This window comes from Saccoglossus kowalevskii, chromosome 16 (assembly GCF_978046115.1).
Source record: "Saccoglossus kowalevskii chromosome 16, keSacKowa6.1, whole genome shotgun sequence".
In the NCBI taxonomy this organism is placed as follows: domain Eukaryota; kingdom Metazoa; phylum Hemichordata; class Enteropneusta; family Harrimaniidae; genus Saccoglossus; species Saccoglossus kowalevskii.
Window position 1 is genome coordinate 31,691,427 of NC_140656.1, and position 15,899 is coordinate 31,707,325.

General features: G+C 36.7%; 1 protein-coding gene across 1 annotated transcript; it reads right to left on the bottom strand.

Moving 5' to 3' along the window:
• Positions 1-3,628: 3,628 nt before the first annotated feature.
• LOC100376430 (glutathione hydrolase 1 proenzyme-like) lies at positions 3,629-15,688 on the bottom strand. Its single transcript, XM_085491664.1, has 11 exons — positions 15,518-15,688; positions 14,017-14,229; positions 12,929-13,155; positions 11,882-12,074; positions 11,489-11,649; positions 9,803-9,949; positions 6,418-6,554; positions 5,020-5,207; positions 4,671-4,911; positions 4,332-4,445; positions 3,629-3,906 (listed from the first exon to the last, which is right to left on the bottom strand). The coding sequence occupies exons 1-11, from the start codon at positions 15,592-15,594 to the stop codon at positions 3,757-3,759; spliced, it is 1,848 nt and encodes a 615-aa protein (XP_085347790.1). The 5' UTR covers positions 15,595-15,688; the 3' UTR covers positions 3,629-3,756.
• Positions 15,689-15,899: the final 211 nt, after the last annotated feature.

Genomic DNA, 15,899 nt, shown 5'->3' on the forward strand with positions numbered 1-15,899 from the left:
CCCAGCGACCATGGCAATTATATGCCATCAATCGTAAATGCTGATGTAGATTTACCACTAATCATTATGCACTGTTCTGCCCACGATATACTAGAAGGCAACACAGATGCAAAGAAATACACTACTAGTAAGTAGAATAGCCACGTCAACTCTCATCAACCTACATTTATAAAATGGTGTTTTGTATACCAATGCTGTATCATTATCATCGTTCTTGGTGACGTAAACTTTGCATCAATTATATTTAGCCCACGTGATACAGCAAAACAGTTGTCAGAACACAGTCATGTCAATAGAAAACCCCAAATCATGTTCTATAGCAAATGAATAATATGTCCACCGTGAATAACCTAATAGCCAATGTAAACGAAGCACAATCTGCCCATCAAAGAAACCCAATGTGATGACGCATACCCCCATTGCTGTTGTGAGAGACGAATGGTTGGGATGTCGATACCTTGCCTTTTCTTTCTTCTTCTCTGGAATTACACATCCACGTGATTCAAACAAGTACAACAGTGTCTCAAAGAATCCCAAAGATCTATTCCATATATAATATTGTTCCTATAAATCCGCGTAAATGTTCGTTATGAAGGGCATGTTATTTGTTATCATTGTAGAGTTAGCAGTTTGAATCAAGAATTGAGTTACAGTTATATGCCTAAATTTTTCCAACAAAGATAAAATCCAAAGATTACATAAATTGTGCACAGTTTATAGTATATACCACAGTCCCTCTATATACCTATGTGTATGACTGTGTATATACCATGATCACCGAATACATTGTACACATTGTGTATAATTATAATGAAAAACTAGAAGGTATCAAATGTGAGAAACAATAATGAAGATGTTGATCATGCATATATCGGTCCTTTGATCTGTCCGATGTGTGCCATGTTTATGTTAGGAGAATATTTTGCTCCTTACAGCAGGCTTCTTACCAATATCAAGAGTGCTGTACCCACGCCCACAGCTATCCTCCTAGTTGCCTCAGTGCAGTTGTCCATGATATAATGGCAGTGGTTGTGTTGAAGATAGGTGTCATTGTTGTCACGGGTGATTCTCGAATTATCTATGTACATACCACATAACAAAGTAGCCCAAACTTTTAAATGTAACTATCACATTTATTTCTGATATAGATGATACACCAACTTGTAGTTGAAGGTCATTTAGACTGCGCTGCATCATTGACAGAAAAATCATAGCCATGATTCCCCACTATAAGCTTGCCTGAAAGTGTCAGCAAATGTATAAGGCAAGTAGTACGCCCACAGGGCTTATTATGCCAGATATTTTACAATCTATAGAGCACAGACGATAAAATGGAGAAAAACTTCCATCATCCACGGAAAATAATTTTTAACACAATACTGAAAACAATTTTTGTGGTGTAAATTTGCTGCTTGACATAAATGTATCAGGTTTCTTTAAAAGCATGTTATCAGCATGTTACCCATTCATAGAAAATAGCAACATTGTTACTCATATGGAATAATAGACATATTTTATTGGGGGGTAGATCTCTATTCTCACATGAATTCTTCAACCATAACATAATGTTTGTTGGACAATTGTTTCATGTAATTGATCGTCTATTACAATGGGAAGAAATTAAAGAAAAGGGTGTTTCAAGTAGATATGTTTTACAATGGTTTGGTCTAATCATGGGGGTAATTCTTATTACCTCCATGGTCTAATACATGCACTACCAGTTGAGATGAAACAAAATACAAGTATGAATAATTTTAACATCAAGAAGAACAAATGTTATGTTGTGTAAATGGACGCCCCCTGGAGTTGATTCAGATAAATGTACATTCTGTAATTCTGAACCTGTAACATTAATTCATCTTTTTTGTAATTTGTAGTTGTAGTTATATTGAGGAATTTTGGGAATGCTTTTTTATGTCATGGGGAAGGACACTTGGTTTACATACTCGTCTCAATGCAGCACAAATTATAATACTTGGTGATGAACAGGAAACTTGCTTGACTAATTTTCATATTCTAATTGCAAAACGTTTCATTTATATTTCTTGGACAAAGAAACAAATTATTGATTTCGTTGGATACATAAAATCTGTACAGCATATTCAAAAATTAGAATATTTTACTGCTTTGAGAAGGAATAAATGAAATAGCCATATAAAGAAATGGGGTAATTACTTGAAAACAGTTATCCAAAGTAATTTACAAGAAAACTGAGTACATTTATTACTGTAATATGTCAATCATACTGTTACATGTAAAAACATCCAGACATTTCAACATTTTTAAAACAGTGATGTAATGTATTAACATTTAACAATTTCCATATTACTTAACATCTAAAATGTATCTTTCATAATAAAGTTCCAATAACAATTTCCAAAAAAATGTGCTACGCCCTCACACCACCCCCGATGTCCCGTGGTGTTCACTACGTTAATTAGTTTTCATACATCCCAATTAATTGTATACTAGTACATGTATTCAAATAAATTAGTGAATTTTCTGAAGTCGCAGAGAATTTGAAATTCAATAAAATTGAGTCGTCATTTCTATAAACATAATTGTATTGGTAATCCTAATTATATGACCGTCTCCATTACTAATATGCTAAGTTAAAACATTTCTTCACAATTATATTACAGTAGGAAATCTTCTTTGTACCACATTGAAATGTGGGGGTAACTCGTTTCTGGATATTTTGATGAAATGTTAAGTATTTTTCTCAATGTTCTTCCACAAATCAGACATAAAGCATAGTGTACAACACCCAAGTCGAAACAACTACGAGCAGTGTTAAATCACTAGTAGTGTCACACTGACATAACTACGAGCAGTGTTAAATCACTAGTAGTGTCACACTGACATAACTACGAGCAGTGTTAAATCACTAGTAGTGTCACACTGACATAACTACGAGCAGTGTTAAATCACTAGTAGTGTCACACTGACATAACTACGAGCAGTGTTAAATCACTAGTAGTGTCACACTGACATAACTACGAGCAGTGTTAAATCACTAGTAGTGTCACACTGACATAACTACGAGCAGTGTTAAATCACTAGTAGTGTCACACTGACATAACTACGAGCAGTGTTAAATCACTAGTAGTGTCACACTGACATAACTACGAGCAGTGTTAAATCACTAGTAGTGTCACACTGACATAACTACGAGCAGTGTTAAATCACTAGTAGTGTCACACTGACAATGACACTATATTACGTATGCTCACATTCGTATTCTAATTGTTGAATAGCGTTTGTTTCAAATGTGCCACGTCATGAAGACGTCATTATTCATGAGATGTTCGATTAAGACAAAAAAATAAGTAAACAAAAGCTAAAATATCGACAGGCGTGTTTATAACTGGTGAAAACGTCTCTCGGGACAACGTTCAGACAATCAACTGAGTTTGGATTCACAACAAAATAACCGAGAAGTCACAGCAAAATAACACAGTTGTAGTTATAGTCTGTACACATTGCCCTCGTTTAATCTCTTTCGCGCGCTGTACCGCGTGCAACGATTACGTCAGTTCTTTTTTGTAAAATCTCGTAATCGTGGTAAGCGCTTTTCAATTTGCAAACGAAATGTGTTTCTCAGGATATTCATAGAGTAATAGTAGCATCATAGGTGTTAGGAGCATGCGCACCAAAATAATTATACCCATATAGTTCTTGCATTCACTACACGTTCCTGACAATGTTTTGTTTATTTTGAGAATAACAATTGCATAGAATGATGATTTGTAACAGTCAATATCCGGCAGGATATCCTCCTGCTTTCCTTTCATCTGAATATGCATGCAGCAGGTCACTGTCCCTCAGTATCGACGTTACAACAGAATAAACTGGCATAGTTTCTGTCAATGTATTTCCAAGATCCTGTAGTCCATCCAAAACATCCTGTAACAATGGATCACATAGTTAACGTTATGGTTTAAATATGAAGACTTTTCTATAAAAGCAAGTAGTGTTTATAAAATACCATAAGCTGCAATATTGGCATATTTTGGAATATAGGTAAATAAATGTCACCGGATATATCCTTATAACAGTCAGATAGCTAGAACACGACATAATGTTTAGGTGCATTGACGAAACATTCTAACAGTTTACACCCTATACAGTCATTTAGTCTTTTAAAATAACGGAGAAGGCAACTTTCTACAAGCGTCATCTCAGAGTACAACTTCAATACAACCACCGTTTCGTCGATGGAGGGCGAGATAATACAACCACAAATAGATGTAGCGATCGTTTCAGCATGATCATACCATAGAATAACTATCAATCCACTTTGGGTGAAAAATAGATACAAATACACAAACCTGTTCGAATGTCGTTTCGTATTTAATTTCATCAGGTAGGAGTTGGTGATGTAATCTTTCCTTGGTCACAGCGATCTTCAAGTTGTCCCCGAACCAAAGAGCGTTCATCGTCACCTACAATAATGTAATAATTTGCAGACCTAAAAACCTTCTTTATATATTTGGAATTACTTCTTACTCATGGAAATGGATTACTATACTAGAATTAATTAACTGTGTAATGTAATCCTTATGATGTAATGTTGCCAATAAAATATAAAAAAAAAATTGCAGTCACATGAATTGCGAGAGAGAAGGGGTCGGTGTTCGTTTCAGGCCATAACTCTGACTTTAACTCACCAAACTGGACGTTGTTATAATTCTCGTCCCACCAGCAGCGCCAACGACCATTTTTGCGTCATCGTTACTGTCCAATATTATCATCGGCGACATAGACGACAGGGGGCGCTTGCCTGGTTCAATGAAGTTAGCCTCAGATGGCGGTATACCAAAGAAATTTATCATGCTCGGTGAAGAGAAGTCGTCCATCTCATTATTGAAAATAATTCCTGTCCTACTTCCACGTACTTTGGAACCAAAACTGCAATACGTAATCATGATTGAAAACGTTTGAATTTCTTTATTTATTAACGCATGCGCGTTAAATTATACAGGGACTGGCATCTCTCGAACGGATTTCTAAACTTACTATAAATTAATGGAAGAAGTAACAGCTACGGCATTTCCCATTTCATCAATGACAGAAAGATGTGACGTCCCAGCATCTTCCGGACTATAAAACATACCACCATAAACACCAATATCTTGAGTTCGACTGTCATCGATCTGCCATCGGAGATCTTCGGCGTATTTATCTGAAGTCATATTGCTAATAAGCTGGTTGAAAAAATGCCACAGTAAAAAATATTACATGGTGTTCTAAGCACGTACATATGAACACATGAACAAATTCCGGGTTATTATGCTTTGAATATCATGTAATGTACAATCATTTATGCACAGTGAGTTTGTAACTGAACAGGACGAAAGAATACCCGTGGACAGCCACCGAACACTGCCGTGGACAGCCACCGAACACTGCCGTGGACAGCCACCGAACACTGCCGAGAACAGCCACCGAACATTGTATGTTATTAGTGACATGCCAACATTGTCGCCAATCGTTTGTAACAATAAATTAATTAACAATAAACTCCGAAATCGGGAGAACGGCTCCACAAATGTGGCAGAATGCAATCTAATTTTTTTATATCATTTTTCATTCTTTGGATATTCAACCTTTCATCAATATGTAGTCCGCCATCTTAATTCTCCCACAAAGGATTATGGGTAAAATATGACATCATTGCTACTTTTGTGAGAAATTGACAAAAGAATTTCACCTATTTCAATGTGTATATAATTATAATAAAAATTAGAATGTTGCAAAGACACAAAAATTAAGGATATTACCAATAAGGTAAACTAAATAAAAATCGTTATTTTGATCATAAAAATAACTACTAGTAGTAGTATGACACTTGTGTGTCTTCTTTTGGGGTTCAACAGATTCTATATAAACCATATAAGCCACTCTTGCCGATAAATTGTATAAAATATACAAATGATTGAGCATTTGGTAGAAAGTTATAGATAAAATTATTTTCTCAATTTTTCACAACTATATGTGTGATATAGAACTTTACCCACAATCCTTTGCTGGTTCAATATCTAGAGAATGAAAAGTGATATAAAAAATGTAAATTGCATTCCCCTACATTGGTGAAGCTTTTTCATCTGGAAGCATTCTGTTTTTTGCCCTGATTTCTCCTGGTAATTTCTGCAGATATAGTATAACGATAATTTCCACTACTACACATGTATATACATGTACATGAAATTTAATGACAACTGCTTGCATTTTCGAGAGGGTTAATTGGGAATTCTTGATAATGAATTGGTACCACCAGAAAGTACAGGATATTTGACCTTTTGTAGGTCCTGCATGAAGCATACGGCATACAAAATACTAGTTCTGAGGTTGCAGTGACGGTACTAAAACAATACGCTACAGCTTCCCGCCAAAAATACTAGTATGAAAACTTACGTCAGTGAGATCCACAAAATCTTCGTCTGCAAGTTGAGTTCGTCTGGCAAATGCGAATTTAAATGCTTCAACGATCCTATGGTATGTGCGAATTCTCGTCTCTGTAGTTTCCAGGTCTGATTGGTCGAAGTTGTAACCTTATGACGAAATGTATAGAGTTTTGTGAATTACGAATAGTAGTTGAACGCACTCAGCGACGAGACTCTATAATGTTTATTGGATTTAAGGTAGAGATGCACTTTATTTGTGAATTTCAATCAAAAATCGTTTTTTCGTTTTTTATATAGATTTTTATCTAAAGAACATTCTGTGAAAATTTGACCAATGAATTCTTATTGGAACACCGTTAAAATTGCTATTTATTTTCTGGTTAAAAATAAAAAACACTCACACGTGGCAATGTTTATGTCCAATTGCCTAATTTGCATGAGTAACCAAATAACAAGACCTTTGATTGACAATATGCAAATCGAGATTGTACGAGTCATAGTTCATTCAATTCACGCGCATGTGCAATTATTCTCAAATCAGTTCTCGCTCGCTAGCAAATCAAACATTATATTTCCTCAGCGTTTTTTTCTTAATTTTTATCATTACATTATGCGTGGTGTGAAAAGAAAGAGAGGTAGAAAGAAGATTCAGATGATTTCTATGTCGGAAGAGGCAAAAGCTACACTGAAGGCATCAGCCCACCGAACGAAAAACAAATCGATGTGAGCGTCCAAACGTGACTTTCCCTGAAGGCATCAATCCGAGTTTCTGATTGACTGAGAGGTTTTATTTTTAAATAATTGTTCTCAAAAAATAAACTGAGTATGTGAAGAATAATTTAACATTGTTTACAGTGATAACTGCTCATAGTCGAAACGAAGCTGACCTATTCACGCTAGTCACAATAAACATCATATTCTTGAATGGGCGTCAATGACTACGGTAAAACTTAGACTCTATTTTAGGCATCAGGAATGATTGAAATGTCCGAAAATGACACCAAAATACACCTTAAAAGTCCCATTTTATTTTATTTTTCTAAATCCCATCCCGAATTTACGGCAGAATCTGGTTCCTCAAATAAGGGACACGTGAGCTTTGATTCTAACCGGATATATTGCACTGGGTCGGGGAGATACAAACTTGTGTGTATCTTTTTTCCAATGGGTACCTGTACTTCGATCATTCGCAAGTTTTGCTCGGTGGTGCGAGACAGCTTTGTTTGCAACCGGACGAACTCCGTTTAATTCAATGAAGCAAACAACTGACAATGCAACTGATAAATTGCAAAGGTACGCTAAAATTAATTGAAAACAACCAAATAATTTCAATGAAAAATAAATCACAGAGAGAGGTAACTTGATACATTACGGTAACAACTCTTTTGACGCGCTGACCCCCTCTCCACGTCTGATGTTTTGTTTTCCTTGTCATAATACTTACTGATTGATGATTTTGTTTTGATTTTTGAGTTTTTTTAGCCTGCAACTCGGCCACGACCTTTGCTTTTTCCGTGAAAAATGGGGAAGTTTACGTCAATTTGCGGACATTCCATTTTTTTAAACTAACGAAGCACACTGTTTAGCACTCCCATTTTTTTCATTTGCCGATTTCTATTCAGAAAAATTCGACCGCTCGAAAATGCACCTTAATTTTGCACTCTTAAAACATGTCAGATTTCCAACACAAATTATTTAAAACCGGTCGAAATTTTAAAACTTTTACGTTAGGAGCTGGAGCTCTCTTCTTGCAGGCGACCGTCGCCGGTAGTACAACAACATGTTTTGTACGTACATCTGTGCGCTGATTGTCTGCGACTGTCTTAGAAAATCCCTGAATAAGGCGTTACTAAAATCGTAAAAAAATAAAAAAAATGCCTCCTTAAAAAACGAACAGAATTCAAATATTTCTTTTAACAAATATGTTGCAGTGGGAAAAATGGGATTGGAAACGATGAACAAAACTTCTGTGCCTCGCGTTTCGATTCTAGGATTACGCGATTAATCATTATTGTGCGTTCGCTTCCTGGAGTTGGTTCTCAATACTACATAAAAATCATCAAGGATAAATAATTTAATATCCCACTTTGTACTCTTCACGGTAAACCATAGGCTCTGAAATACTCGTAGATTTTTTATTGAAAATACATCGAAGAGATCGAAGCCATGATGTTTTGATCGTGATAAAAGGTCACCTTCCTAGGGCCGCCCCCTGTTTAATAATTCATGAGATGACGTCATATTTACTGGGCATTGCCACGTGTTTTTACCCCATCAAAACACTGGTATGAATGACGTGTTTCTGATTTATATATTCAAGAGCAGTTGTTCTGGTCCAACGATTTTACATAAAATGTCTATGTCTATACGTTAACTTTCAATTTCAATAGTCTAGAAAGTATGACAAAGTAAGACAAAGCAGTAATTCCCGGTTTAACGCGCAAATATGCAAATTAGCCTTTTTCTCGTCTTCTATTTTTGGTGAATTCTTGGGCTTTAAATTAAAATAGCTGATAGACGCTTTGGCCATTTGCCTCGAAATTTTCACACATTATTGACAAGGTGTCCCCCCTTCAAAATGCGTCCGGACAGTTTATTACAGCGAGTGGAACAAAAATAACAAGTCCGCAATTAACATGGATATATAAATTATGCAAAAATAGAAAAGAGTGAACTTAGAGGTCATGCTGTGCGACTTTGAAAGCCGTTAGAGAGATGAGTGGATGCATTTGAATTAGTAGTATACCAAGGTATCCAGTGATGTAATTTTACCCACAAACGGACTTGAAGTTTTTAAGCTAATTTTTTTTAAACCACTTTTGTCCAAAAAAGCATATTTTGACCCAAAATCTAAAACGCATTCTGAATATTTAAAATAAAGACAAGTTTTACAAAGTTTGTATAATAAGCTTTCAGAAAATATATAACATGTTGGATATATAATACCATCTTCATTGTCTAATTACTCAATTAAAAAGCAAGCCAAATATACTGCATCTCTACCTTAAACATTGAATACTAGTATACACTTTTTACCTAATAAAAAAGGCGCCCTCTTGTTGCTATGTGCTCTGTTAAAACGACGTGGATGGATGAGAGCAATGTTGTCCAAGGCGACAACTGCGTTCGGTTGTGATGTCTTTCCCCACTTAGATAATTACACATCTCCCAACAACTTTATTTTATTTTGTCGTAGATCGAAGCAAAACGCCGTGAATGACTTGGCTTATATCACAATAGCGCTTCGTCGCCAAATAGCGCGATTTATAACGAACGGTATACTGATTCAATGAATTTCTGGATTTTTAAAGAGAACATTGATAGTAAATATTGTTTACGTGAAAGGCCTTGCCGTTATTTGTCACGTATCAGGTGACTAATGTAATGTTTCACACCTTTTAGAATATTGAGTATCAATGAAACCACTGCACCACCCGACGGTGGCGGCGCTGTATACGCGGTGAAATCGCCAAGTTGTATCCTGAGAGGTGTCTTTGTCTTTGCTCGGTAACTAAGAAGATCTTCAACAGTAATTATCCCACCTGTAAACAAAAATAACGTAATATATACGTATGTAAGTCTGTCGTGTTCCCGGATATAACAGTCGTGTTCCCCGATAACAATTAATACCTGGTAGTCGTGTATCCGGATGCTAGTATAAATTACAGTCGTGTTCCCAGATATAAATAATAGTCGTGTTCCAGGATACTGTAAAACCTGTTATTTTTCCTGATATTTTATTTCACTAATTTGATTTTTTGAGCATATTGACTGTGTTTTAATTGCACGAATTTGTCAAGGAAACAATTAACTTTATTGTACATGTTCACCTATATTTAGCGGATTTTACTTTTCAGCGAAAATTATTTTAAAAATTATTATTTTTTCAGTGAATTATTGAATGCATTTACAGTATAAATAATAGTCGTGTTCCCGGAATCGTGTTTTCAAATTATACGTGTGCCAGACCCAGAACGGAAATACACACTGGTGACGAGAATGATATAAGCGGGCGATGTCTAGAAGCAATTTTTCGGTGATTTCACTGTCGCATACGACTTGTTTACCACTTCCGTGTGACTGAGAATGTTCTAGAACCGTACTGTCTGGGTTGAATTTTTAGAAACTGGTTGAATAGGTAATAGAACACTGTAGGAGGCAATAGAAGGTAATGGAACATTCTAAAAATTTGTAGTAAGTTCCAGACTCATTATGTATGCTGATGTAATGGTCTATTTATAGAGAGTGTGGGTATATATAGGGGAGTTGTTCAGCACTGAGATCAGATCGGAGATCTCGTTGAATTGTATTGGAGTTTAAGTATCTAGTTATTGGAGTAGTGGAGTTTTACCGCGTTAATGTACTTGATGTACAGAGTATAATAATACCAGTACCAGTTGAAACCTCATCTGTTGGCTCCGTGTTCGTATTTTATCATCGCCGCCAGGGAAGTCTTTCTGTTACTGTTGCCATTTTGGTATTTGAACCATCACACCTGTACTATACCAATTACGGTAATATTACGTTGCGTGCGACATTCACTCAAAAATCTACCGGAATGCATAAATGCTATGAGTTGTTAACAAAATATAATGTATGTATAAGAAGGCGGATATTTTACTCTCGGAGACATCACGATATGCGTTCAATTTTAATAGGATAACCCATATAGTACGAAATCTTTTGCTATTAATTAGTAAAACGTTTGTTTGAATGGGCACTCTTGAAACAATGTCCTTAGGAATAGTAAATGGCTCGAAAATCCTGTTTTTTTTTTTATGTTCGGAGAAAAAAATGTGAATGACCATATTTAGTCCTACTTCCACGCCAAAATGACGTAGATTGGTATGCCAAAATGACGTAGATTGGTATAAACAATCTAGTCTAAAACAAAAACTCTAGTAGGCTATGTAGCCGTTCGTCATTTAACATTACGCAATCTCTGAAATTATGTTTTTTGACAGCCATTCACAAATCGGCGCTATGGGCGGCATCTGAGTTCCTTGTTTTATTTACGTAACGGAGTGCTTCGTCACTAGAGGGCGTGACGTATACGGACGGTGTATAATAGGGCCACCTACCAGCCTCTTGGATATCCGCCACGATGTCGTACGAAAGTCGGCTAAGGTAGAAAGTATCACTGCCTCCAGCCGCGATTCGTCTCAGTGTTTCGGCTAACTTCGGGCGAGTCATGACGTCACCAGCTTTCATCAACTCGCCATTTGGTTTAACAAAGATTTCTCTGTGAGATACCAACGCAAATATTGGGTTAAACACGATACTATTGTCCTTTGAGAAAACATGACATGCTCAGATCCACAATCCACAAACTCGAGTATTTATAACTTACTAAGATCAATGTTTTATAGGTTTTATAGGTTTCTGTTATTGCGAAGATGCCACAAAATTTCTAACCGTAATGCATTATGGTAATAGTAAATTTTATCCATCTTTCCGTATATAAATAAACTCACACAAGGTTCGGCTGTCGCAATATTGCGTCTTCGCTTTTGGCAATTGCATCAGCCAGCGCCGTACCAACGATGAATCCCTCTTCGGCCATGCGAATAGCTGGTTGGAAGAGATCTTTCCAGGGAAGGTTTCCGTAACGCAGATGAGCCAATCCGAATCCATCTATCTCGCCTGGTACTCCGATCGCAAGACCACCTGTTAGTAAGGAAAAGACGTTTCTAGATATAAATAGATATATATGATGATGTAATTGTGTTTAAATGATATGCAAACATCCCACCATATTCTGGCATGTTCCAAACAACGTGACGTAGGTAGCGACGTGACGTAGGTAGCAACGTGACGTAGGTAGCAACGTGACGTAGGTAGCAAAAAACGTGTTTTCTGTAAAGCAGCTTTTCAAATGAAAATATCGACGCGCAAAACAGAAAAGGTTGACGCGCAAAAATGGAAAAACATTTAGTTGTTTGGTTCAACATTATCAATGAATTTTGAGAAATCGCTAAAACTGCAAAGTGGATGAGAACATGCGGGTTCTAATAATGTTGTTTGATATTGTATGTTATGAATACAGTGGAAAGTGTTTTACCGCGTACTAAAACGCTGTTCTTGTAACAGACATGCAATTCTGTAATACAAAGTACACTAAACGTGCGTATTAGTGCTTTTCATCGAGCGCATACTACTTTCAGGTTGTATTACTAGTCTGAGGACTATTATAGTAGTAGGGCTATATACAGAGTGTTGGAAAAGAAAGTAAGTTTTATCCACACTCAAGGCAAACTCTGGTAAAATACACCGATAGGCCTTATTTGCGAATTATGATTTGAGGGAACCTCATAAAAATATATGATCAGTTCCCATTGGTTTTGATTGATTGGTTCCGTGAAATGAGTGCGCGCTGATTGGTGCATTTGTAAGCTACTGAATGCTACAATGTAGGCGTATTTTACAACGGCTTTCTAATGTCGCAAAGAGGCGAGGATTTACGATGATGATGTACCAGAAAACTCGTCATCGCTTGATTGTCATGTGACTGTCTGTCTTACCGGTTCTAGAAGACATAGGGTCCGGATTGTCAGAATACATTGTCTGTGTGGCGTCTCCCGAGGCAACTTCTCTTGCATCTATCACCTCAACCTGGTTTTTGTCTTTAATGTAAATGACCATAAAATGTCCACCTCCAATGCCATGACTTTGTGTATTGTAAACCCCATTACAAAGCATCGTCGCTATTGCGGCATCTATGGCATTTCCGCCTTCCTTTAGTATATCTCTGGGGACGAACACATATTTCTTTTTTAATATGATTGTATGTATACTACCAGAGGTACATTACTTGGGGTTTGCAACGCACATAGTACTGTATGGTGACATCATGCCAAGATCCCATTCAAGTCTCATCTCGTAGATAGCGAGACGGATGCTACTACCTTCGGACATGACTTTTGTAATAAAACAATAAAATATGTATTACCACATTCATAGTGAAAAAATATAATACATCGAAAATGTACAGAAATATAGTTATCGTAATCCGTCATGTCGTGAGCAGCTATTTTGATCCACCTGGACATCCCAGTATCCTAGTTACCTCGGGCATGCGCATTCGCATTTTTCTGAGTTGGAACGCTTATGTGAGAGCGAGATTGTAACGGGATCTTGGTATCATGACACATAGTTGCAAACCCCAAATAATGTACCTCTGATACTACATATTGGAGAAAAATATATAATTGGTTATAATTTATCATATAGTCCAACATTGTTATTGTACGTACCAAACCAATCAGTGTACATGCGTATTAAAGATTTGCATTGCGTTATCAGAGTTATGTGTTCATTCACATACTGCATTGACAACAGTATTAATAATTATGTGTGTTGCATTCACTACTGACCATACCGTGACTAGCCCACTCGTTATGGTCCATAAACGGTAATGCAGAAAATTAAAATGAGTCACGTACCCAACATTTCAAGAAAAAATGATATATTTTTTGAATCAACCGAAAAAATTAACATCATCATTGAAACAGTTGACAATCCCAAATAAAATATGATCATACTGTTTAAAATAGTATAAAGCCACCCTTTAGAGGAAGCATTGATACAATTTAAAATCGTAATACAGTACCTTCCAACCTCTGAACAGGTGCCGCTATCTGCTGCCACGGCGGCGTTTTTGAAGACGAATCCTGTACTGGAATTAGACGGATTGTTTTCCAGGCATGAGTCGAACATGCAAGTACTGTCCTTAACGCCAAATAATACTGCCAATGTAATGGCGGTAGCAGCTACGACGACGAGGCAACAAATCAGACCTATCCGCCCCTTTGACATCGTTTTTCTGTATCAAGAGAAGAAACACCGTTATTTAGAGTAATGTTTTTATATTAAGCTCACTTGGGTACATTTTATTATGAAACTTAGACTTGCATACATGAGTCTCTAGTTTATTTTGTTGGTGTTTTTATAAAATAAAATATCAGAGTGTATAAATGGCGAAAACCTGGTGACCACGAAATAAAGAAGAAGAATAAGCCTTTCAATCATTGCATCACACATTCATTGAATCCAGGCCGGTAACAATCATCACCGGTATCGCTAGAGGGCGTCTACAAGGGTCACAAGTACCTTGTTTATTTCGCGGAAACGCGACTTTCGCCATTTACACATTCCCATGATATTTCATTGTATTGAAAAAAAAACCGCCATTTACACACTCCTATGATATTTTATTTGATTGAAAAAACCACCAACAAATAAACAAGATACTATATACAAGTCTATATGGAACTAAAAAAGACTCCATGGTAAGATGAACCTTTTAGAAACGGGTACTACCACGACCCCAGTTGCAGAAGTTAGAAATCATAGACAATCATTTGACAGGCGACAAGGACCGTCAAATGTAAGTTGTTTCTAAGTTTATTGTCACCACCTTCAAAAGCAAGTTATTTCCGAGTTTATTGTCGTCACCGTCAAGACAATAAACATTCAACATCAAATATTTACGCATCGACATCCATGTGATTTTCGAGACAGCTCTAAGTTAATTTCAAGTAACGTTTACTGAGGGTTTCCCCCGTAGTTTAGCCATGAGGTTGAAGCATTAAATGACATTTCTATCTTACTACATTTGTATTAGTATTCCCTAAACCCAATGTACATGTATTGTGCATTTCGAATCAACCTGTTGGTTATTTGAATAATAGCTGTAGCAAAGTGAAGATTGTAAATTGCCAGCAATCATGGAGTAAGAGGCCGGCAAACGCATAAGTGCATTGAACTACATATGTCGAAACCTGTTAAGCGCAGCACTCACAACCAAACCCGGCGGAACAACATTCAAAATGGCGACTCGTCAACAGGGTTGACCCTCAGCATGGAGGGGCTGTAAACCGCGACAATAGCAAATTCCCCCCTTTTACATTTTGAGGAAGTCAATACGTTGTCGGATTCTTTTTAAGATTTCAGAAGCCGTACTTGTTTTATAGTTTGTCCTAAGTACGATATAAAAAAATGCTTGACCATGGAAGTGAGCTTGAATTGTATCCACAGTGACATTGACCATGGAGGTATGTATCTGTTTATACCTCCATGCATTGACCAACTGAGACTTAACTTTAGTATACCTTTCGATCGCATGCTTCATACTTCGTACACGCGATAAACCCCGACTTTCTTTCTTCGTATAGTCGATTACTTCCATGATAAAATGTGTAAACACCTACGTTGATTGGAGAGTTGGTTTACGTCATCGGAGTATATCTCGACTTTCTAGCTAACCCACTGTTACTCAAAAAACTATTCATATGCAAATTGAAGTTGACATTTGCAAGAAAATCGCGCCAAAGTCAGATAATAGTTTTGGCCAGACAAGGGAATGCAAATCTCGGTAACGTGCTGGATATGGTATCATGATTGTACCATAGATAGTTTAGTAGTACTACTACTATACTGTCTATGATTGCACCAACTAGTTGACTTAGTTACGATTGTATTTCACGTACAGTA